Raw genomic sequence first — 25,321 nt, 5'->3', positions numbered from 1 at the left:
GTCTCTGATAATCTTACTCTCTTGTAGATGATCCTGAGAGACTTGTGTCGCTTCATGTTTGTCTACCTTGTTTTCTTGTTTGGATTTTCTACAGGTAAGGGGATTGGTCAGGCCTGTAGGAGGGTGGGGCTCTTGACTTCCTAAGGCTTCAACTTGGGAGAGGGGAGGAAGGGTGTGTGTATGTGTGTGGGGGGGCAGACAAGTTTATGCCTGCAGGTGACAGTGAATGGACAGAGGATACACTAAAGCCAGTTTGAGAACTTGGAAATGTGATTTGTAAAATGTTGCCAGTAATTTTGAAATAGGTATTATTGGTTGCCTTTAGCATAGCTATACTTTGGCTCACTTTATTTTAATACAAGACTTAAAGGAGAGTTTTAAGAAGAATCACAATAACCTTACTACACTGCTTACTTAGGTTCCCTGAATTTAAAAATCACTAGTGTCTCTCAGTCAGTCTCTCTTCCTCTCTTTTCATAGCTACTTACATATACACACGTCAGTGAAAACTGATTTTTAGAACCCATAGGACTTTCCTTCCTTTCTTCCTTCTTTTCTTCTTTCCTGCCTGCCTGCCTGCCTGCCTATCTATCTCCCTCCCTCCCTCCATCTCTCCCTCCCTCCCTCCTCCTTTTTCCCTCTTTCCCTCCCCTTAGACCTTGGATTATCTCTCCATTTTTTTTTTGGCTAGTCCTGGGGCTTGAACTCAGGGCCTTGGAGCTGTCCCTGAGCCTCTTTGTGCTCAAGGCTAGCATTCTACCATTTGAGCCACAGTGCCACTTCTGGCTTTTTCTGAGTGATTTATTGGGCATAGAGTCTCACAGACTTTTCTGATAGGGTTGGCTTTGAACCATAATCCTAAGATCTCAGCCTCCTAAGTAACAGGATTATAGATGTGAGCCACTGGCACCCAGTGAGTAAATCCTTTTTATCAGCATTTACTTTGATGCTCAGGTTGTCTGAGGTTTGGTCCTTGAGAGCCTTTCAAGAAGACTCCGGTGGGCTGAGAGCATGGCCTAGTGGTAGAGTGCTTGCCTAGCATGCATGAAACCCTAGGTTCAATTCCTTAGTACCACATACACAGCAAACGTCGGAAACCGTGCTGTGGTTCAAGTGGTAGTGCACTAGCTATGAGAAAAGCCAAAGGACAGTGCCCAGTCCCTGAGTTCAAGCCCCAGGGCTTGGGGGGGGGGAGGGGAAGATTACTGTGCCTTTTGTGTGTGTGTGACATGTCCACATCATGTTTTGAGCACATGGCCTGTTCTGATCCTCCCCCTCAGTTCTGCAGTTACATGGGTCCCCTGGGAGGGTGGGAAAGTATAACAAGGAGGGGCCTGGTGGTTATGGGCTCTGAACCCTGTACCTAAAATCCCTGCATATCAAAGGAAGGGATTAGGCCAAGGGGGTTGGTGAATATTGACATGAAGTAACTGCTATACAACTGCTAAACAACTGGACAGCATGTGGGAAGAGCCTATTCTGTTTGACACTTATAATTCTAGAGTAGACAGAAGCCCCAAGTAACACAGGCATATAGAGGGTAGCAGACAAAGAGGGATGAAGCCAGGACTGACATGTAAAATTAAGCAGGTTGTACACTGCACAAAGGTGACTGTATTCATACTGCACGAAAGATTTATTATAACATTTTTCTAGCATATTTTCTTTGTTCTGATGAAGTAGTACATGATGGCATGTACTGATAGTTGCATGCAAAGGTGCTACCTGTCTGAGCAGGTTTTCTGCTGTCAACCCATCTTGGGAAGGAGGGTAGGAGAGTGATGTTATGGGCCCTGGGGTCTTGGTCACTATCTGGTGGTACCTTTCCCTTCCATGGCCTGTAGCGGTGGTGACACTGATCGAGGATGGGAAGAATGACTCTGTGCTGGCAGAACCCACATTACAAAGCAGACGGGGTCCAGGTTGTAAGGTACAACCACCTGACAACTACAACAGCCTGTATTTCACGTGTCTGGAGTTATTCAAGTTCACCATTGGCATGGGTGACCTGGAGTTCACTGAAAACTATGACTTCAAGGCGGTCTTCATCATCCTGCTGCTAGCATATGTGATTCTCACCTACATCCTCCTGCTCAACATGCTCATTGCCCTCATGGGTGAGACTGTCAACAAGATTGCACAGGAGAGCAAGAACATCTGGAAGCTGCAGGTGGGATGGCTGGTGGGGAATGCAGCCGAGAGGGCCAGCCATGCTGCTGCCTCACACAGCTGGGCACATGAGCAGCTGTGGCACTAGGGTGAAGAACCAAGCCCAGCTGGGCCTGGAATGGAGCATTCTTCTTCCCCCCTGGGATCTTTCTCTGTGGGTATCCTTCCTGGGCATCATTTCATCTCAGTGTCAGGCTCATTCAAGGATGAGTTCTGTGTGGCTGAGATTGGGCAGCTCTCAAGTGGAGTGTCCATCACAGATGAACTTGGTCTAATGTGGCAATGGACACTAGTCACCTGGGAGTTCCCTTTTTGAACCGTTTGCTTCCTGTTGTTAAGCTCCTCTCATGTAATGCTTCCTCACTATGATAAGGGAAATTTGTTTTGATCCCATCTCTGGATGGTTAGGTGTCCCAGGGAACACAGTTGGCAAGAGGACTGATTCAGAATCACTCAGAGCCTTTCCTTATACCTAACCCCTATATGGTGACCTGTGAGCTTCTTAGGGGAGGGTCTGGGGCCTTTATTGAACTATACCAGCCAGACTCAGCAGATACTAGCAGGCACCAGGCAGAACCGAGGCAGTTGAGTTGAGTTCCTTCTTGCAGTGTAAACCTGGAAGCCCATGGAAACAAGCCCAGGAGAGGGGATTCTGGAAGGTCAGGTCTGAGGTATCAGAGGCTGATCCTAGGTGGTGGCCTCTGCCCCCCTGTTTCCTGGTACTCAGCTCTTTGTGTCTTCCTGTAGAGAGCTATCACCATCCTGGACACAGAGAAGAGCTTCCTGAAGTGCATGAGGAAGGCCTTCCGCTCTGGCAAGTTGCTGCAGGTGGGGTTTACTCCTGATGGAAAGGACGACTACAGGTGGTGTTTCAGGTAGGAATCAATGCTTGAGAACTTTGGGGATCAGTTATGGGCATGAAGGGACATACTTGGAGCCAGGTATGGACATAGAGGCCTTCCTCAGGGCCTCTCAAGGCCAGTCTAGAGAATAGGATCCTTCCTTCTTTCCCTCTCTCCTTCCCCTTCCTCCTTCCCCTCCCTCCCTCCCTCCCTCCCTCCCTCCCTCCCTCCCTCCCTCCCCCCCTTCCTTCCTTCCTTTGTAGTATACTTTGTAGTATATCTGATTTTCTGAAACCCAACCATGTCTCCATTTTTCTAGTTTACTCTCTTCTTTTGGGGGAGGATGTCTTGAACCAAAAGTCAGGACATAGCCCGGCACAGTGGCTCATACCTGTAATCCTAGCTACTCAGGAGGGTGACATCTGAGGATTACTGTTCAAAGCCAGCCTGGGCACTAAAGAATGCGAAACTCTTATCTCCAATTAATCTCTAGAAAATGGGAAGTGGGGCTGAGGCTCAAGGGGTAGGATGGTAGCCTTGAGCTGAAGAGCTCAGAGTCATTGCCCAGGCCCAGAGTTCAAACCCCATAACCCCCCATATACACACACACACACACACACACACACACACACACACACACACACACACACACACACAAGATAGGACACATTATAATAAGCAAGAGGGAAGCAAAATGTTTTAGAGATAAAATCATTCTGTGATTCTACATCTAGAGAACGTATCCCCAAATCAAGTGCTTGCCACCCTCGCTATAGCTGCTTCCATCGTGATGCTTGGGGTGTGGGATTGGGGAGCTGGGTCAGCCTGGACAGCCAGCTTCCTGACCCCATGCCCTCACCTGCCGCCTGCAGGGTAGACGAAGTGAACTGGACCACCTGGAACACCAACGTGGGCATCATCAATGAGGATCCGGGCAACTGCGAGGGCATCAAACGCACCCTGAGCTTCTCCTTGAGGTCAGGCAGAGGTGAGGTGTGAGGGCTGGTGCTGGGCATGGCGTTGGCAGGTGGGTCTCCATGAAGGCCTTATGTCCTCTCTCGTAGGACCTGGGCTCTGAGGCAGCGTCAGATGCCACCAGCCACACACACTTAGCTATAGTACTCTAGAATGTCCACAAGATACCATACACTAAGGAGCCCTGGGTGTCTGCAAGCTAGCTGTGACTCCACCCCCGGCCCTGGCATTGTTCTCAGGGCTCCTGAGAGAGAAGCTTAGGCCACAAGCCTGCTTTTTGAGGGCCACCCCATGTGTGCAATTGACTTTGTGAGGCTCTGGGGACATAAGAGTTGGATGCAAACACTTCTTTTTAATGGCACATTTGGGCAGATGGAGAGGATGGGAAGGGAAGAAAAGGGTACATCGAAGCAGAAAACTTTGGGGGAAAATTACAACCAGAATATTGTTTAACAGTAATGGCCAACCTTTTACAGTAAACATTTAATGAGAGGTCTGATTAAGGATGGCAAGTGTCATTTATATTGACTACATTGGGAGGCATAATCATAACCTGCACTATTAAATGTTTTTAGTGTGTGTGTGTGTATACACTGGTCCTGGGGTTTGAACTCAGGGCCTGGGCACTGTCTCTGAGCTTTTATCCTCAAGGTTAGCATTATACCACTTGAACCTAAACTCTATATCCAGTTCTTTGGTGGTTAATTGGAGATAAGAGCCTCACAGACTTTCCTGCCCAGGCTGGCTTGGCACCCCGATCCTCAGATTTCAACCTCTTGAGTATGTAGGATTATTGATGTGAGCCACCAGTGCCCAGATAGTTTTTTTTATTTTTTTAAAATATGGGCTGGGATATAACTTGGTAGTAGATTGCTTATCTAGTAAGATTGCTTATTAAGGTCCTAGGCTTGATTCATACTACAAAATTAAAATTGAATTGTAAAATAGTATTGTCATCCACAGGTAACACTAAATATATATATAAAATTTTAATAGATTAATTATGTTAACATTGTCCAATCATCACCACTATTTACTTCTAGAGTTTTTTTTGTCATCTCAAACAGAAACTTTATACCTACTGATTGTTAAGTGAGTCCCCCTTCCCTCTCTTTCTCTCAGACCCTAGTAACTTGTGTTCCATTCCCTCATATGAATTTTTCCCATTCATAACTCATTTAGAGGAAGTCAATATTTGTTCTTTCATGTAACATTATTTATTCTTTCAATGTAACATTACATTATATTTTATGTTACATTATATGCATTATAATACATTTTGTTAATCCATTTAGGTGTTGATTGATATTTGGGCTGGTTCTAATATTTTGGCTATCGTGAATTATTATTATGATCTCATTGATTTGGAGTGTGCATTGAAGAGTGGAATGGCTGGGTTATACGGTAATTCTATGTTTAACTTTTTGAGGAATAGCCAAACTTTTTCAAAGTAGCCCAATTACTTTACATTTCCACTGACAATGCATTACTGTCCTAATTTCTTTTCATCCTTATCAACAACTGTTTTTCTTTTCTTCCTAACAAGGAAGGCTTCCTAACTTGTTTGAAATGTGAATTTTATTGTGGCGTTGACTTGCATTTCCCTAATGACTAATAATATTTGACATCTTATCTCCTTATTTGTCATTTGTAAATATTTATTCTCTAAGTTCTTTATGCATTAAAATGATAATTTTTTTGGCCAGTCCTGGGGCTTGAACTCAGGGCTTAGGCACTGTCCTTTGGGTTTTCTCAAGGCTAAAGCTCTACCACTTGAGCCACAGCACCACTTCTGGCTTTTTTCTATGTATGTGATACTGAGGAATCAAACCCAGGTCTTTGTGCATGCTAGGCAAGCACTCTACCACTAGGCCAAACTCACAGCCCAAAATACTAGTTTTTTCTTTTTTAAAATATATTCTGGATAGTAATCCTTTATCAGATACATGATTTACAATTTTTTTCCTTTCAGTGAGGACTTAGGGGCTTGCATTTGCCACTTTGGCTAGACATTCAGCGTTTTCTTTTGGTTTAGTTATTTTTTTTCAGATAGGATTTCATATTTTTGCCTGGGCCTCAGACTGTGATTCTTTTACCAATGCTGCCCATGCAGCTGTGCCAGCTGCACCCTGTACCTGGTGGAGAAAGCTAGAAAGCTGTGTGTGTGTGTGTGTGTGTGAGTGTGTGTGTGTGTATGTGTGTGTGTGTGTGTGTGTGTGTGTGTGTGTGTGTGTGCCAGTCCTGCTGGGCTTGAACTCAGACACTGCCCCTGCACTAGCTTTTGCTCAAGGCTAGTGCTCTTCTACTTGAGCTACAGTTCCTTTTCCAGCTTTTTGTGGTAAATGGAGCTAAGAGTCTCATGGACTTTAGTACCATGCTTGACTTTGATCCTTAGACCTCAGCCTTAGCTAGGATTACAGGTGTGAGCCACTGTGCTCAGCTTGTTCTTTAGATTTTTATGAAGGCCATAAATTGGACGATTTTCATTTCTTGCCTTATGTTGTGGTGTCATATCTAAGAAAATATTGCCAAATTGAATGCTATGAAAATTTCCTCCTATCTTTTGGAAAGAGTTTTTTTTAAAAAAATAGTTTTAGCTCCCTATCATTTAAATGTTGTTTTCTTGATTTGGTGTTTGTTTACTTATAAACTTTCAGACTGTTTCTAAGGTTACAATGTTAGTTCTAAAATTTCTGCGTGGCTTTTAAAATTTTTATTTATTGGCACTGGAAATTATATTCAGGACCTTAAGATTTCTAGGCATATGTTCCGCCACTTCATTGATGAGGTCACTCTTGAATCTGTTCTTGAAATGACTGAAGAATGAATCAAGTGTTGGATTTTTGTTGGAGGGGTAGGGAAAGGGTGTGCTTTTTCCAACCAGTTTTCCAGATACTACATCTTTTATATTTGATATTGTATCATAAAATGGTTTATTTGATATGTTTCATACACTTAAAAATCAACTTTTTATTGAGATTTAATGTACATATAAACCAGACTTATTTCATTATTTAATTTCACTTTGTTTCATTTCATTTCATTATTGTATTTTAGAGATAGAGCTTCATTATGTTGGCCCTGAACTCCTGGGTTCAAGTGCTCCACTTACTTAAGCTTCTTCTTGAATAATTGAGGCTGCCCAGAATAAGAGGCAGTTTTATAGATTTTGACACATACACACACACACCCCTATACACACTACTGCATATGTGCTTGCCTATGTTCTGGTACTGCATATGTGCTGCATATGTTCTGGTACTGGGGTTTGAATTCAGGAGCTCTTTCTTAGCTTTTGCCTTCAAGACTGTTCTCAATCACTTGCACCACACTTTGACTTCTGGCTTTTTGCTGGTCAGTTAGAGATAAGAGTCTCTAGGATTTATCTTCCCAGACTGATTTTGAACTGGGACCCTCCGATCTCAGCCTCCTGAGCAGCTAGGATTGTAGTTGTGAGCCACTGGCACCAGCTTCAATGTGATACTAATAATGACGCTGACCCAGTGTCAGGGATGTTCACATCTGTGTTTAATAGAGCAGGGGGTTGGTGAGGGAGATTTTTGCTTGTCTACGCCCCTTTGTGACAGTAGGAACCTCAGCAAAGAATACCTAGATAAATTCAAGTAACAAGGACCTCTCCTCACCAATCAGTGTAAATAATAGAAAGAGGTGAAAGAATGCAGGAGGGAAAGGTTGGGGAAGAAAAGTGGTAAAAGTAGGAGCAGGGGAGTATGAGGAGAGAGAGTCTTGGCATCAGAGTGACTATCATAAGTGGCATTGGGAAATTCAGACCTTCTTGGAGAGTGCTAGGATTAGGACTGTGCCAAATAATCTTTAATGCTGGGCGTCCCTACCACTTAGTCATCCAGTGGGTGGTATCCTAGTTCACATGGGGCCTGTCTTCTCGTGGGTCCTTCTGTTTCTATGCTTGGCATTCTACAAAGAGTTCTTCTTTTGCAATTAGTACTTGGTATCAGTGTGGGGACAGGGAACGGGCCAGCATCAGCTCATGGATGTGAGTTCTGCTGGACTAGTTACAATAGGAATACCAATTGCTGAAGCCTTTGAGATGTGGGGTTGGATGCCAGCAGAAGGTTCTGGATCATAAACCAAGGCTGGGAGATGTGAGTTTAGGCTGGTTTTTCAGACAGATCATATCAAATGTGTCTATCCACAGAGGCTGGAAGGAGAGCGCCCTACCTTTGCCCTTTGGCTGTCATTTTCTGAGTTGTCCACATGGTGGCTCTGAGGTGGTTAGGAAGGTGACAACTTGGACCTGGGATTTCAGGTCACATTTGAAGCCCAATGCCACCACACTTCCATTGGCATTGTTCCCAGTCTACTATACCGTGGTTAGACTGAACCCCAAATCTTGGTTCTTTGTCTGATACTCATCATTCTAGAGTTCAGGTTGTATGGAGCCATGCATGGGAAAGACCCCAGCGTTGGTCTAAGGAAAACTCTCATTTGGACAGTGATGAGAGAAGCAAGTGACAGTGTCTCATTGGGTCCTAGGCATACTGGGGGAGAGGGGTGGTGTAAGAGAAGTTAAAGTGTGACCTAAGTGGATGAGGTTCCTCAAGCAGCTATGGGAAGAGGAACTTGTATCTACATGCCTCAGCCTCTATTTATCTGGAGATTTGTGAGGTCAATAAGTAAGCCTCGTGTTGCTGTATCCAAAGTAATAATGGCAGGTGTTTTGCCCTTCAGTTTCAGGGAGAAACTGGAAGAACTTTGCCCTGGTTCCTCTTTTGAGAGATGCAAACCCACGAGAAAGGCACCCTGTGCAGCCTGAGGAAATGCACCTGAGGCATTTTACTGGGTCCCTTAAGCCAGAGGATGCTGAGGTCTCCAAGGATTCGGTGGCTCCAGGGGAGAAGTGAGGGATGCCATGCAGGGTACCTTTGAGGTTGGGCCTTTGGGTGCCATCTCGACCGTTGTGAGCTGCTGAGGGAGCACCCTGCCCTGTCTGCAGCCTGCCATGCCTGCCTGGGCCTGTGTCCGATGCTGTATCAACTGTGGTTAAGTGCATGGGAACATGCTACCTGTCTCCAGGTGAATATCTTCAAATGGGAACCAACCTGCCTTTTAACTCTTTACTCACTGTAACATCTCCTAGGCCGTCTTCTTTTCCTTTGGTTTTTATATTATTGGAAGCTTATATTATAGGAAGCTTATGAAAACACCTCTCACAACAAAACATTTCCTTTGATGTAAACACCCTCTGTCTTTGTATTGTGCCCCATGTCTTTCCTGCCTAGAATGGTTTATTACATTTGCTCCCAGAGAAGGAGGAGGAGACTGGTCCCATTCTACCCAGCTCTGGAAGAACCACATTTTCCCAAAAGTGACTTTTTGGGGTGAAACAGAAAAGTCCCCCAGATATTATCTCTATTGCTATTTAGCTAAAAGTGCAAAACTATATCTAAGGGACATGATGAGTCTTGTTTTTTTCAATGAACTTCTATTTGTAGTTAACTATAAATAACCTGATTCTCCTGCAGGATTAATCTCTTTCACCCTCATTCAGTTTGTCATCCTTAAAAATAAATAAAAAGTATGTATGTATACACAATATAAATTACAGGTGTGAACTTTGTGTCAGACCTTGGGCTGGCACGGCTGGTTGGCTCCATGCTGTGTTTGTGTGTTTGTGCATGTGTATGTGTATGTGTGTGTGCATGCTCCCAGTACTGTGTACTACCACTTACTAGGAACAACTGGGTCACTCTGGTTGTTGTCAATGGGTGATAGCCTTCCTTGTCATAGCCCATATCCCATCTGCCCTTTTTTTAAATGAATAAACTCACTGAAATCTATCCTCACATAGTCATTTATTATTGTCTTTGGCTTTCACGATTCAATGCAGAGTTGCATAGTTTTAATAGAGACCAAATAGCTCACAAAGCCTAAAATATCTCCTATCTCGCTCTTCAGAGAAAATAGTTCAATGACTCTTCCTTTATGGGATAGTACTTAAATAATTCAGAAGAGAGATTTGTCCCAGACATGGATGAGCTATGTTAGTATTTCTAGGCCACATTCCCAGCCCCTGTGGACTATTGAATCGTGACATTGTTGAACACTGGTTTATGAAAGGATGAATACTTCAAGCCGAGGCCAGGGCTTTGGCCTTACCTTAAAGGGAGATGAAGATACTGGTGGAGATACTGAAACTCCATGCTCTCTCTCTCCCTCTCTCTCTCTCCTCTCTCTCTCTCTCTCTCTCTCTCTCTCTCTCTCTCTCTCTCTCTCTCTCTCTCTCTCTCTCTCTCTCTCTCTCTCTCTCTCTCTCTCTCCCTTCCCGTTCTGGGGCTTGAACTCAGGGTCTAAGCACTGTCTAGCTACCACTGGAGTCACAGCACCCCTTCCAGTCTTTTCTGTTTGTGTGGTACTGAGGAATCAAAGCTAGGGCTTCCTGCATGCTAGGTAAGCACTCTACCACTAAGCTACATTCCCAGCCCTGTGTTCTCTATTATGTCTATTCCACGCCTGGGATCTGAGAAGGAGCCAGAGGGCAGATTGAAGTGAAGCATGTCTAGGCCAAAGGGAAGGTGAGTGTGAAGAGGAATAAGAGTGTTTATGAAAGTGCTTGATGTGCATTATCCTTTAAATAACAGCTTGCAAAGAAGCTATTATTAGCTGCATTTATAGATGAAAAATTACGGTTCCAAGGTTATCCAGCCAGCAAAGAACATGGTTGGGTTTGATCCCAGGTTATCTGGCTCCAAAACCTGTCTTCACTGATGAGTCATGCTGCCTGAGGGAGGCATCTGGCTTATCTCTGAGTCAGGAAAGAGAAGAGAACACTTCCCACTGTGTGTTGAGACCTACCACTCCCTGCTGTTTCTGTAGGCCTCTCTTTAAAAAAGTTGTGTCGATATCAATACCTGCAAATTGAACCAGCTTTTCAACTTACACAGAGCTGGAAAGAATTTCAAGTGTGTTCCTGTAATCAAAACTTTTTGTGCAAGCCAAGATTTGTTAAAGAAAGGACATATTGTCAGAGATCCTCTTTCTTTTTGGTTAGAATTCTCTGGCCCAGTCACCTTCTATCTTTAACTGCTTAACTGGGGTTAAACACCTGTCCCTCAAGTCTCCATGGACATGCTATTATCATCCAAATTCCACTGGGATCCCTCTAGGGTGGTCTACATTCTATGGATTTTGGCAGATGTATGTTTATCAATTACTGTAGTACCCATGAAAATTGTCTTACTGCCTTAAATCCTTTGTGTTCCACTATTTCGTCTTTCCTTCCTCCTTTTCCCCCAGCCTCTGGAAACCACTAATCTGTTTATTGTCTTTGTAATTGTATTCTCTCTAGAATGCTGTGTAGACGGAATTATTCAGTAGCCTTTTTAGATTGCATTATTTCACTTAGATCTCTTTCATGCCTTTTTCATGTAGTGTGTGAGTATATGATGTGTGTGTGTGTGTGTGTGTGTGTGTGTGTGTGTGTTTTACAAGATTGAACTCAAGGCCTCTCTTGCTCAGCTTTCTTGCTCAACTCGTACTCTTCCACTTGAGCTATGACTCCAGCCCTCATGTCTTGATAACCCATTTCTTTTTGGCATTGGATAAAATTCCAATATCTGGATATATCACAATTTATCTACACAACTACTGCAGTACATTTTTGCATTTACAGGTTTAGGTACTCCAAGTAAAGCAGCCATAAACAGCCACATGCAAGTTTTTGCGTGGATTTGGTTTTGAGACCTTTCAATAAGTACCAAGGAACACACTTGCTCTATTATACTGGACTGTGTTAAATTTTGTAAGAAACCACCAAGTTTTCTTACAAAGTAGGTGAATCATTTCCAACCCCCTAGTGATGAATGAGAATTCTTGTTCCATAGCCTCAACAGCATTTGATGTCAGCATTTTGGACTCTGTCCACTCTAGTGAGTGACACAGTCTTTCTGTCTGTCTGTTTCTCATACTTTCATTAGAACTTAACTAATGTGTCATATGAATTTTCATTTCATATGCTATATTTTTTTCAAGTCATGTTCCTTTTCATTATTCTATACTTTTTTTACTAACATATATTAATTGTATTGAAGAATTTATTGTGATATTTCCATAACAGAAACACTATGCTTTAACTTACTAATCTCTTATAAACAAAAAAAATCTTTGTTTTATAAGGTGTCATTGTTGATTTATGGGTTTTTTATTTTTTTGCCAGTCCTGGGCTTGAGCTCAGGGCCTGAGCACTGTCCTGGATTTTCTCAAGGCTAGATCTCTACCACTTGAGCCTCAGCACCACTTCCAGCTTTTTTTCTCCCTATGTATCTGGTACTGAGGAATTGAATCAGGGTCTTGGTACACGATAGGCAAACACTCTACTATTATGCTAAACTCCCAGCCCTGATTTATGCTTTTATGTGTTCTAAAATTGTGATTTTTCACTGTCAAGTTCAGATTGAATGTGTATACTTGCATATAACATGATATTTTTTTTTTTACCAGTCCTGGGCTTGAACTCTGGCCTGAACACTGTCCTTGGACTTTCTCAAGCCTAGAGCTCTACCACTTGAGCCTCAGCACCACTTCTGGCTTTTTTCTATGTATGTGGTGCCGAGGAATCGAACCCGGGTCTTCATGCATGCCAGGCAAGCACTTTAACCACTAGGCCAAACTCCCGGCCCCAACATGATATTTTGATACACATGTGCATCATGGAATGGCCGAGTTAAATTATTTAACACATATATTACCTTACTGCTTACCTTTTTTTTTTTTTGGCCAGTCCTGGGGCTTGAACTCAGGGCCTGAGCACTCTCCTAGGGCTTTCTCAAGGCTAGCACTATACCACTTGAGCCACAGCACCACTTCTGACTTTTCTGTGTATGTGGTACCAAGGAATCAAACCTGGGTCTTGGTGCATGCTAGGCAAGCACTCTACTACTAGGTCAAACTCCTGGCCCTACTTACCTTTTCTTGTGTGTGGCAATTACATTAACATCTGCTGTCTTAGCAGTTTTCAAGTCTGTTGCTATTTTGCTTTCCTCCCTGGGAAGCATCCAAGCCACACCCACAATTCCCAGCCAAGAAGCAGCTTGGCTAGTTAGGAGCCACTCTTCTAGCCCAGGACCAGCAGTGTCCTGTCATGGTGTAGACAGTCCTTCTCCTGACCATATCAGTGCCAGCTTGTCCAGGCCTGAAGCGGGGAATGGAATTGTGATCATTTCTTGTGGGGACTACACTATGTTCCCAGGAGTGTGTGAAAGGATCTGCTGCCTGTCCAGCTTCCAAAGATACCATCTCTTCTGCCTGCTCCTTGGAAGGGGGACTCCAGATTTATTACTTGGGCCTAGTGTTTGCCGGTCTTGGGATGTGTGAGGTGGAGTCTGCTGCAGGCCCAGGACCTCTGTGGGCATTTGACAGTCAGGAGGATAGCCTCTCCTCTTAGATACTGCTGACTAGGGCTTTTGCTCTGTCCTGGGGGTAGAGAGAGATGAGGCATGGGAATTGGGCATCCTGCAGATGTCTAGGGCCTCTGTATGGTCCATCCATTATTAGAAGAGAATCAGGGCTACTAAGGAAAGGAGAACACAGCGTGGCCCTTAGCTGACACTAGAACCAGATCCTGATAGTGAAGGGTAGTCATTAATTCCTCTTGGCTCTGAGGCCTTGGGGCCCTGGAGATGAGCCCTAATGGACACCCATGTGAAAGCTAATGCTAGGTTCTGCAAGGCCTACAGACTTGGTAGAAAGAGTTGAGACTTGTGGATCCACCCTCTGTAACTGTGCCAGATCCAGAATGGGAATCTCACCAGGCCAAGGACCCAAGATACAGGACAGGAATCTTACCAGGCCAAGCACTGGTGGTGTTGAAGACAGCTAGAGGCACTGCCTTTGGTTTGAACTGTGGATTCAGTCCTACTAAATTGGTAGTGGTGACAGCATATAGTGGTGACAGCATCACTGCCAAGCCATGAGCTCTGTGCCTTGTGAGGTTATGCCAACACAAGCTGGGTGACTAAGGGACCTAGCAGCCTTGCTGCAGCTACAAATCCATTCACGTTACTGAGCGGACATATTGCTTCAGGCTTGAAACCACACCTTTGCTAGTCAGGTTCTAGCCTCCAAGCTCTTGCTGATCTGGCTTTTTTCTCTTGTAGATGCCTCTTTTCAAGTTCAATCCAAATGCTTCCTCTGTCTTGAATCATTCTTACTTCCCCATTAGAGGATTCCCTCCCTCTTGATTGACCCTTGTTACATGACTCATGGATTAGGGTTCCCTTCCTGAGCTGGCCCCCCTTGTGGTTCTGAATCACTCATTAACCCCTCAGATCCCCTCTAGGGCCTCCAACTGGATTCTCATGGAGGATGGACTAAGTGGGATTGTGGATCAGTGCATGGAGCTACCATTTCTATGTATTTGGGATCAGAGTTTCCATTAGGTTGTGCCCCTCTCCCTCTGTTGATGACCAGGACCTGCTGTGCTTACAGCACAGTCCTCAGTGGACAGAAATAATGCCTCTGGGTGGGAGATAAGAGACCTTTTTAACTAGCTACTGGGTGGACCATGAGACAATGTTTGGATACAAGGAAAGGTTAAACACTCAGACCAGCCTCATCTGTAAGGTTCTGACACAATCAGGAGTTGGGCAGGAAGGGCAAGGAGAGGTGAGTCAGGATTAAGCAAGTGAGCAACAGAGCCTAGCTGTGCTTCACTCAAGGTTGGGCTTTGATGGTAGCTTTTCAGACACATCAATGAGAGTTCAAACTGTGAGTGGAAACTTGAATTTCCACTTGGATTCATCTGCAAAGACAGCCCTGTACTTCAGCTACAACTTCTTCTGTCCTACCACCCTGTTCTGTCATGGCCCAGAAGGTTGTTTCCACATCCTCAGGTGGTTCTTTCCCAATAATGCCCTGGGCCAGCAAAAAAAGAAAAAAAAAAAGACAATCATAGTAGCAATCACAATTTCTTGAGTTCATTCTGTTCTGAGTTGATCTTCCCCTATCCTTTTACTCTCTCCTTTAAGTCCTGGCTATTTTTTAAACATACACATTGCACAGGTGAAGACATGAAGGCTCAGGAGAAATGATTTGTTTTAGATAATACATCCAGGAAGGAGTGAAGCTATCTGACACTAAAGTCCATGATTCATGCTGTTGGGAAGCACAGATCTTCTACTGGGGATTTCCTCTGTCTGAAGGATAGGAACTCAGGGCTGGTTATGAAGGGTGAATGCCAGGTCTTGGGGCTGGCCACCCTAGGGTCAACTAGAGTTATAGCCTTCCCTTCCAGGACTCAGGGCAGAGCACTTAACTATTTGCTAAGCTCTCTTGCCTCCATGACCTTCACATTGTGATATAGTTGGGAAGTGAATTCTATGATTCCCATCACCCAGTTGTGAAAGCTAAGGTTTTCTGAAGGGAAACACTTATTGAATATAAAACATAAGATGGGGAAGAGGTGGGACAAGACCTCTAGCCTTGTGCCAAAGCAAGGGCCACCCAGCTGTTTCCCCTGTGGGGCAGGGCTGCTGCTCTGGGTGTGAGGGTGACTCCAGCCAAGATGTGGGTGGTGGGTGTGGCCTGCCTGGTGCCTGGCTCAGGTGGCCCAGCCAGTTCTGCCTCTGATGCCGAATTCCAACCACCATCTCCAGTGTCTAGGATGAGCGCCTCTTGTCATCTCAGCCACCTTCCTGACGGGGGTCTTTGGGCCCCAGACATGCGGTGATATCAAAGCAAGGACTATCACTACCATCGAGAACATTGCCAGGTGAGTTCCCAGGGCACTGGGCCTCCTCTGGGAAGCTCAGGGCATGGACTGGCCTCCTCTGAGCCAAGTCTTCCTTCCCCCCACCCCCATAGGCTCAGAAAGCTTGGGAAGGAGTTGGGGCTTAACAGGAGAAACACCGCCATACTAAAGGGGTGTGGGAGAGTGTGGGTGTTGGGTTCTGCCAGGGCCCAGGAGCCTTCTCTGAGGTTTGGGAATCCTGGGAGGGAGAAGGCCTCAGACTGCCATGCAGTCTCCTGTCTGGTACAGGGCGTGCTACAGGTGCAGGAGAATCAGGGAGTGTGAGACAGGCCCCTAGGCCTGGTTTACGTCCCAGGACAGGCCATTTAAATCAGTGTCAGGACTTGAGAATCCATCCATTTCCTGGGAGAGGAAGATGAGTCCCAAAGAAAGGCAGGGCTGGGATGTCAAGAGAAGCCATCAGGTGAGAACACAGGCTTTACAGGGTGATGCAGGGAGCTAATTATAGCTGCTCAGTCCCCGTCCAGTTCATCTTGACCTTCTCCTGCCCCGGCTTCCCAGGATAGCCTATACTTGTGGACACAGGGCCAGACAAAAAAGAAAGCAGAACCTGTACCACGGTCACAGAAAAACAAGAGAAGACTGGGAAGGGTATCCATTGTTTCCTTTCTTAGTCCAGGGAAGCCTTTCCTGTCTACAGGTCTGTTTTGAGCTGGGGCAAGAAGTAAAGGCTTCCCATTCTCCTTAGGCCAAGATGAACATAGCAGGGTTCTAAATCGGAGGGCTTTCCCTGAGAGACTTGAGCTGAGATTGACCCCTTAATTTTCCCGTCATCTCCTATGCACACTATTGTCTCATCCTGGTGGACTATTTGACTGCTTCCCCATCCCCAGGACCTCCACAGCAGCCTCCCCTGGGCCCTAGGATTTTCCATCTCTGCTTGTCGTGAGGGGTTGTCCCTCATGTACCCCCAAGCCCTTCACTGCTTGTGCTGATCTGGGACCAGTCACGGTTCTCAATGTGGTGTCTGCCTGAAGCTCCTCACTACATGGCTCAACCTGCCACTGTGCCTCTCCCTGACAGGGCTCCCCACAAACTCCCCAGGTTTTCCAGCCCTGTCACTCACTGACCTGCCTGATGCTTGTCAGCCCAGCCTTTGTTCTCAGTTGGGACTTGCCCCTTCTCTACTCAGTAGCCATTAGGAGTCCTTCTGAGATGTTTTCCTTGGAAGCCATCTTAGTCTCTTCTCCCAGTCAGTGCTTCCACACTCGCCGTGGACTGCCCCTTCCAGGAAAGACAGGTCCTGCAGAGGGACAGCCATGAGGTGATTATGTTCAGCCTTGCAGGGCAGGTGGAGGCAGATTTGTTACTTTACTGCATAGATCACTTGCAGAGAAATCTAAAACGCCAGGATGATAGTGTCTAGAGAGAAGGTCAGCCACATTCCTGCTTTGTCTAGGCCAAACTTCTTTGAGAATATATTTCAGCACAGCATTTTAGAGGGGAATTGAGAAAGCAGAGCTACATCTCGGAAGTTCATTCGGAGACTCGTGAGGCTGAGCTGGTGATAGAAGGGTTAGAGGCATGGTTGTCTCTACTTGAATGCTTTTCTGGCTCCCTAGAACCAGAAACAGAATAAGGAAGTTTGGGAAGAAAAAAGGTTGTTGGTGTGCTGTCTGTCCCAGGGGGTGTGAACTGGGGCAAGATGGTACTCCAAAGGATCTGAAGCTAGTCCCAAGTGCCAGTGGCTTACGTCTGTGGCACAAAGTGGTAGAGCGCTTGCCTTGAGCAAAAATGCTCAGGGACAATGCCCAGTCCCTGAGTTCAAGCCCCAGACCCAACAAAATAACAACAAAAACAACAAAAGGGTCTGATACTCCTGGATGTTCTTCCAACCCCTGTGCTTGTGTCCTAGCCATGAATGCTCATTCCAAAGAGATGGTGCCCCTCCTCAATAGAAGAGCCACTGTCCCCAGTGGGAACCCTGTTGTCCTGACAGAGAAGAGGCCGGCGGATCTCACCCCCACTAAGAAGAGGTAAGACTGTAGGCCCAGGTCTGGGCTCTTGGGGAAGTGGCACAGAAGGGCTCCCTCCAGGGACCCTGGCTTTCTGTGATCTAGGACTTAAAGTCATCTGGGGTATCCTGGTGTCTAACTAGGTATAGTGGGGTGCAGCTCTGCATACTCAGGGGGTCTTGTTGGGATGTCTGCATGACTAGGCTAGTCAGGGAGGTCTCCCCCATGTGTCTGGGTCATTGAGGCAAGAACAAAGGGATTGCTGAGGCAATCCTTGACACTAGGAGCAGAAAGCTGGTTAGGAACTCCAGGTAGTCTTCAATGAACCCTGAAACCAAAGATAGGGACTGACAAATGCAATGCTATTGGGAGTTTAAGAACAGAAATATGTACTTGGAGAAAGCAAGCCAGGACAATCCTGGGACCCCATGACTGGAGGAGGTGATTTCTACTAGCATTCCTGTTAATAGGTCCAACATTAGTTGAAAAATAATCTAGCTAGGTGTATGTCTTTAATCTCAGCTATGACAGAGGCAGAGAAGGAAGGATTATGGTCTGAGGCCATTACTAGGCTAAAAAGAGTGAGACTACCTGAAAAATAAACTAAAGCAAACAAGGTCTGGTGTGGCTCAAATGGTAGAGCTCCTGTCTAGCAAGTTGTTCATCGCTCAGTATTGCTACATAATGAGAAAAAAGAAGTGGAGGAGGAAGAGGAAAGAGAGGAGGAGGAGGAAGAAGAGAAGGAGGAGAGACAGAAAGAGAAGAAATAGCTTCTCCTTATGTTAGTAGCCAGCATAAGACTCTCAGCTATTATTATTATTATTATTATTATTAATTATTGTTAGTCATGGGGCTTGAACTCAGTGCCTGGGCACTGTCCTTGAGTTCTTTGGCTTAAGGCTAGAGCTCTACCACTTTGAGCCACAGTGCCACTTCCACACTTGTGGTTTTCTGGTGGGTAACTGGAGATAAGAGTTTCATGGACTTTTGTTCCTGGGCTGGCTTTGAACTGCAACCCTCAGATCTCAGCCTCTTGAGAAGCTAGGATTACAGGCATGCGCCTCCAGTGCCCAGCTCTATTTCTGCTCCTTTCATCATTACCTTTGTCACTTCATAAGCCTCCTAGGAGCTGGGCATGGTGAGTTCTACTTCCTAGTGGGAACATAGAGGAGGCTGGAAACTGAGAAGGGACTTCATTAGGCTCATACCTTCCTACTCCCAAATGGTCTTCATGGCTGGTCCTCTGCCCTTCAGCTCATAAGGATACCTTCTCAAATGAGCCAACTTAGATGAGGAGCCCACCTCAGCTGTGCTCTCAGCTGTCGTGTGGCACCTACTCTAGAATGTCTCAGTTGCTCTGAATCCTCTGCCCTGGTTCCAAGGATCCTCTTGGGACAGAGATGAACTTGGTGCTTTCCTTCAGCCCGTTGTCCCAAGGCATAATCATCAAGGTGTTCAGCTCCAAAGCTGGGTCCAGAATGGAAAGAAGGGGACACGCAGAGAAAGGATATCTACTCTTGCTTACAGTCTGCAGGAAAGGGCATGAGGAAAATGTGGAGACTACCTAGAGAGGCGGAGGTAGAGTGAGGCATGTGGGGACAGTCTTGAGGCATTTCCTGCTGGAAGTGATGGTAAGCTTAGGGGAGATTAAGGGAAAGCGCATGACAGGCAGTGGGGATGTGAAGCAGCGGCTGGCCGTAGTGCCTGGAAAGGAGTTTGCTGTAGATGTCTTTGGGGAAATGAGTTCCACTGAGGCTGTGCAAGCTTTTAGACTTTCCCAGGAATCTTTGGTAAGGGTGCTGAATATTACCTACATTGTTTAGTTTGTTTGAAAAAAATATTGCCTATTTCAATTATTTTGCCAATGGCCTGTTTATCCATTGGATTCTTACTTTAATTGATATGAATCCAGTTATGCTAATCTTGCTGTGTCAGAAATACAGATAGAGAGGCATGCTTGTGTCTTTCTGCAATGTCAGGATGTTATGAATAACAGCAAGTTCACAAGTTGCACCTACTTGGTTGGCATTAATTCAAGTACTACCAGAATTCACTTGATAGCCTTGGCTGCTGGTAATGCAAGTTCTTTTATTTCAATCTTGATTCGATATTAACTCTCAGATCACATTGTACACATTAAGATAATGTAGAGAATGGAGGATGGCTAGCAAGTGGTATAAGTAGCTGCAGGGTTCCAATCTAAGGCTTGAGCAGAGAGTGGATTCATATGTAACCAGAATCTTAACAGGTGGTTAGATGAAACTGGCAAACAGGTCAAGCTGTACCTGAACCCCAGACAAAGGTCACCTGTCACAGATGCTTGTGCCAGAACATCTGATGCCAGATCAGTGTTTGCTACTCTGTCCCAGTCATAGTTTGTATGATTCAAGTGAGAAGGAGCAAAAAATCTCTGAGTCTGTTATTGCTTTTTTTTTCCTGGCTGTTCCTGGGGCTTGAACTCAAGGCCCAGACATTGTCCTTGAGTCTCTCTGGGCTCATGGCTAGTACTCTACCACTTGAGCCATAATGCTCACTTTTCTCAGGACTCAGTCATTTCTTGGGATGAAGTAGGTATCCAGATCTAGGTATCTCAGATCTAGGATTGCTTCCCAATTGTGACATGTCCCCAAGTTTAAAGAGACAGAAATGAAGAAATGGGGTAGAGCTGTCTGTGTACCAGAGCTAGCACCCAGGTGGTGCCCTTTGACCTAGACCAAAGGCAGAAACAAACAATTAGCATCTGCAGCAGGTAGGAGCCAGGGTATCAGGTGGCCAAGATCTTGCCATGTGCTTATAATGTGACGTGGCATGTTTGTGTAGTGACAAGCAGGGCAGACATGGGTTATCATGGTCTAGCAGCTTTACTGCCTCTGAAGTCAGGCTCGTCACTAGGCTCCTCTGTCCCAGCCTGGTGGTCATCATTCCCCTCCTCACTTCTTCAAGCTGCAGACTTCCTTTCCCACAGTCCCCCCTCCCCACAGCCCTACCCTTTCTGCCAACCAAGGCTTTTCTTTTTTCATTTGAAGATTATTTATTGGACATCTGCACTTCACAAACAGTGGGATTAAATAAAACATAGCAGTTTTCCTTTTGGGAGTTCATAATTTCATACAGAAAATAATATGAAGCTGGCTGCTGGAGGTTCATGCTTTATAATCTTAGCTACTCAGGAAACTGAGATCTGAGGATTAATGTTCCAAGCTACCCTGGGTAGGGAAGTCCATGAAACTCTCAATCACCAGAAAGCCAGAAGTGGAGCTGTGGCTCCAGTGGTAGAGTGCTAGCTTTGAGCACAAAAGCTCAAGGACTAAAGAACGACATCACCCCATTTGTAAGGAAATGGAAAGACTAGGAAAAACTCATATTAAGTGAAATAAGCCAACCCAAAGAAACGTAGGCTCAATGGATTCCCTCATTTGTAATAATTAGTACGCATCTAGGAATCTCCTAGCAGAGGACTACAGTAGCTCAAAACCTAGGTACATAAGGTCATATAGGATGAGAATGAATGAAAGGATCTCTAGGATATGGAAACAAGAGCTTTAGCTCATGTGATTGTTGTTCTTAATGTACTATGTTATTTCTCTACTGTTTTTCTGCCCTTATGATTAATCTCATATTGTTACTGTATCTGACTTAGTTACCTGGTATATTGTATACACATTTATTTGTTTATTTGAAATAGGAAAGGGAAGGGGGGAAACAAGATGATTGGGAAGGGATGCAGGAGAGATATGGGGACAAAAACGTGGGAAAGGGTATCAATGTGTGAGAAGCAATGCATCTATTACCTGATGAATGTAACAGTAACTCCTCTATATATTATCCCAACAATTTAAAAAGGTAGATATTTTATTGTTTGGATGATATTTATTTGTTTGTTTATTTTAAGTACATATGGTTATTTTAAATTTCAGTGGGATACCATGTAATTCCAATTACAGTCAATATTTTGGTGACACTGGGGCTGTTACTTCATTTATAAATAAAAATATTCAAAGAGTTATGTAAAAAATAAAAAAAAGCTCAAGGACTGCACCCAGGCCCTGAATGTGTGTGTGAGCTCGGGGAGGTGACCTTGAAAAGGTGGAGAGAGAGTGGAGTGATAAAGGACTCCAAGATTGGGGAGTGGATCAGGCTTAGGAATGGGATGGGGCTTAGGAGAGGGGAGGCTTTGGGCAGGTGAGATCACAGTAGGAGCCATGGGAAAGATACAGACTTTCAACATTCCTTTTTAAGATTGTGTTGAGGGCCGGGAGTTTGGCCTAGTGGTTAAAGTGCTTGCCTAGCATGCATGAAGACCCGGGTTCGATTCCTCGGTACCACATACATAGAAAAAAGCCAGAAGTGGTGCTGAAGCTCAAGTGGTAGAGCTCTAGCCTTGAGAAAGTCCAAGGTCAGTGCTCAGGCCCTGAGCTCAAGCCCAGGACTGGCAAAAAAAAAAAAAAAAGATTGTGTTGATCTGCCTGTGTATTGGTTCTGTTCACAGATCTTATCTGTCCACTTTATTAGTTACCTGTATACTGATGAATCATCTAGCCACTAATCTGCTCATCCATCCATCCATCCATCTGTCAATCAATCCATCCGTCCACATATTCTATCCAACCAGCTATCTTCCTTCCTGCCTTACCTTTCACTCACCACTCATCTTCTCATGCATCTACAGCAAGGTTTTCTATGTGTGTGTGTATCATTGGTGGACAATCAGGGATGATTCATGAATGACAGTCATAGTCCCTGCTATTGAAGAACCAATAGCTAAAAGGATAAAGACAGCCATGGCCTTGCTGCCCTGTCCCCTGGTTTCACCTTGGGGCCACTTCTCACCAACCCAGTGAAATAGCAGCTCTGGAAGGAATTTGACCACTTGCCTACCATGATGTCCCCAACTCCAAGGGCAGTGCCCAATACACTGTTGGTGATTTACTGAGTAGAAGCAGCACTGATGAATCCAGACCGATAGGGAAGAGGGATTCAAAGTAGTGCTGGACCAACTGTCTTAAGGAAAAGCTGCCAGTGTAGGAATGGCTCTGCATGGAGACAATCAACCAGAATGTTTTGTGTCTAGGTCTCCAGTGGATGTGCTTAGAACCCTTGAGTGACTGCCACAGGCCAGCTTTGGGGTACATATAGGTATAGAGGAGTAGTGATCAGACTGGTTGACTTCTGATGCCCACTTCAGAAGGACAGCTCATAAGTGGGTGATCCTGAAACTACCTTGCCTCTTGAGTCCAGGCCTTAAGAATCACCTGGCCTGACTTTTATCTATTTAGTGAGAACTCTGCCCCGGAGCTGGATTGCAGGAGGCAGAGGCACAGCAGGATCCATGCTTTACATTCCAAGTCAAAGGTTGGAAAGGATTTGCTATTAAGTTAGGTAAGAAGGTTCCTCTTCATGGGCCATCAGTAAGAAAAGAGTCAATGTATTTACCAGGCCTTCTCTCTGCTCAATATCTGCCCTATTTCTGGAATAGCATTGAGCCTTTCAGGCTTGTCTGTACCTGGAGGAGGGAAGGAACTCCCCAGGACAGCTCCAGGTCTTTTCTCTCTGTCTGCAACACTGGGGGAAGTGCTTCATAGCCACCTTTCCTTTACAGCTAAACCATCTAGCTACTTTGGTCCCAGGGGTTAAGCTGAGAGAGACTGCTTAGTTGGAAATCCATGTGAACTGTGAACCTGGACACCAGGAATGAATCAGGTTCTCTGTGTGTGTGTGTGTGTGTGTGTGTGTGTGTGTGTGTGTGTGTGTGTGTGTGTGTGTTGGGGCTTGGAACTTAAGGCCTCATGCTCTTCCTTGGCTTTTTTGCTCGAGTGGAATGCTATCACTTGGACTATACCTCTACCAGCTGGCTTTGAATCTCAAGTCTCAGTTCCCAAGCCTCCTGAGTAGCTAAGATTACAGGCATGAAAACTTCAGCCCTGCTGAAGTTCTTTTATGGTTGATTCTTCCTCACATTTCTCTTCCCACTTTTCCATCCCGAGCCTTACCAGAATCCTATCTCTGCTTCCTTCCTATCTGGAGTTGATAGAGGCGGGAATGTATTCCTGGAGTTCCTCTGGTACCTTTGTTTTCTTCCCCAAGATAAAAACTTCCTTTGTCAATTTGTTTTTCCCGGGTACACTGTTACAGCAAATAAAAGTGCCTCACATGTTTCTAGGGACATTATAAATATTTCTCATTTTATGATGAGATTACTATATGTTCCAGTGAAAAATTGAGTATATTATAAGCTAAAACTGGAAGTAACTCACAGTTTAGCAATATAGCACATTATAGAATATATATACATATTTATATACAAATATAAATACATTACATAAATGTATATATACTTACCCTTGTGGCTCTGGTGTCTTTTGGATAAGGGAGGGAATTCTTTGGTCCTTATAGGCCTGGGAAGGGAGGATGGTGAGCTGGAAGCTTTGTCTGCCTAGAGAGAGGCCCAGAAGTCAGGAGGTCATTGTCATGTGGTTGTCAACTGTATTATAGTGGGTGCAGCGTGAGGCCTACCTGAAGGCAATCCAGTTCTCATTAGTGTCAACAAAAGGCTCCTCTCTGAGTACATGACTGTGCTGTCCCATGAAACCTGTCAATGTCTGTAGGTGTGTCTGGAGGTAGGGCCAGCTGTGGTTGTCTTGGAGTCATGTCCTCCCAGTGAGGCTTAAATCTCTTGGGACAGTTAAGGTCCCCTATTTTCTGGTGTTCATCCAGGTCAGAGGAGCCTAGAACCCTGTATCTCTTCTTGTGATCTGAAGAGAAAGTTGACCTTGTTTTACTTCCTCTCTTCTTCCAGATTCTTGATATGGTGTCTTCTCCTCCTCCTCCTCCTCCTCCTCCTCCTCCTCCTCCTCCTCTTTCTCTTCCTCCTTTTTATTATATTTTATTGTCTGGATAATGTGTAGAGGGGTTACAGTTACATTCGTCGTGTAGTGCTTCTCAAAACCTGATACCCCTTCTCATGTTACCTTCTTCTTGAGACTAGGTCTTGCTATGTATAGCCTAGGCTGGTCATAAACTTACCATCTTCTTGCCTCAGTTTCCTGAATGTTTGGATTACAGGCTTGGATAACCATACCTGGCTTGGGTTTTCCTTCTTGTCGCATAATTTCTAACCCTGGACACTGGTCTCTGAAGTCCTCCCTGCTCTAGATCAGCCTCCTTGCCTTATTTTCTGTTGTAACAAATAACCCAAGTGTGGCCGAATGATGCTGTGGTAACGTTGGGCTGTGATGGAGCAGTGTTACTCTCCTTTCCTTTTCTCTCAATATGCCAGAAGCCTATGCAGACATCAGAGTCTAGGGAAAGGCTTATATTTCAGGCCGGAGTTCTTGGGACAGCAGGATGGCTGAGGCAATCCAGTTCTTATTACCATGTCCCATGTCTGAAGGGTCTCTCATACCTGAAGGCAACTGCAAGTCTTCAGATACTAGGCCACACATAGAAGAGAGTTTTGGGCGCATCCATCCAGTATTTCTATTGATAAAAGTTATACAAACTGAGCCTTGAGCCCAGGCTCACCACTTTCCTGTGTGTGATCTTGGGCAGGTTGCTTTACTCCAGAGCCTTCCAGAAGCCAATGTGAAATGTGGCTG

At 45.1% G+C, this 25,321-nt stretch overlaps 2 protein-coding genes across 2 annotated transcripts in view; both read left to right on the top strand.

The window, feature by feature from the left end:
• Trpv1 (transient receptor potential cation channel subfamily V member 1) overlaps window positions 1–9,788 on the top strand; it is a 34,224-nt gene extending 24,436 nt beyond the window's left edge. Inside the window, exons 11-15 of the mRNA XM_090349320.1 lie at window positions 28–94; window positions 1,845–2,170; window positions 2,917–3,044; window positions 3,884–3,999; window positions 8,697–9,788. Coding sequence (XP_090205446.1) covers window positions 28–94; window positions 1,845–2,170; window positions 2,917–3,044; window positions 3,884–3,999; window positions 8,697–8,869 — 810 coding nt within the window. The 3' untranslated portion in view covers window positions 8,870–9,788. The remainder of the gene's footprint in view (window positions 1–27; window positions 95–1,844; window positions 2,171–2,916; window positions 3,045–3,883; window positions 4,000–8,696) is intronic.
• A 5,840-nt stretch (window positions 9,789–15,628) lies between these two features.
• Trpv3 (transient receptor potential cation channel subfamily V member 3) overlaps window positions 15,629–25,321 on the top strand; it is a 35,231-nt gene continuing 25,538 nt past the window's right edge. Inside the window, exons 1-2 of the mRNA XM_090349319.1 lie at window positions 15,629–15,732; window positions 17,627–17,747. Of these exons, the coding sequence (XP_090205445.1) occupies window positions 17,629–17,747 (119 nt within the window). The 5' untranslated portion in view covers window positions 15,629–15,732; window positions 17,627–17,628. The remainder of the gene's footprint in view (window positions 15,733–17,626; window positions 17,748–25,321) is intronic.

This window comes from Megascapheus bottae, chromosome 17 (genome assembly GCF_031878675.1).
Source record: "Megascapheus bottae isolate mThoBot1 chromosome 17, mThoBot2.hap1, whole genome shotgun sequence".
NCBI lineage: Eukaryota > Metazoa > Chordata > Mammalia > Rodentia > Geomyidae > Megascapheus > Megascapheus bottae.
The sequence above is the reverse complement of the archived record's forward strand: the minus strand, read 5'-3'. Positions and strand labels throughout refer to the sequence as shown.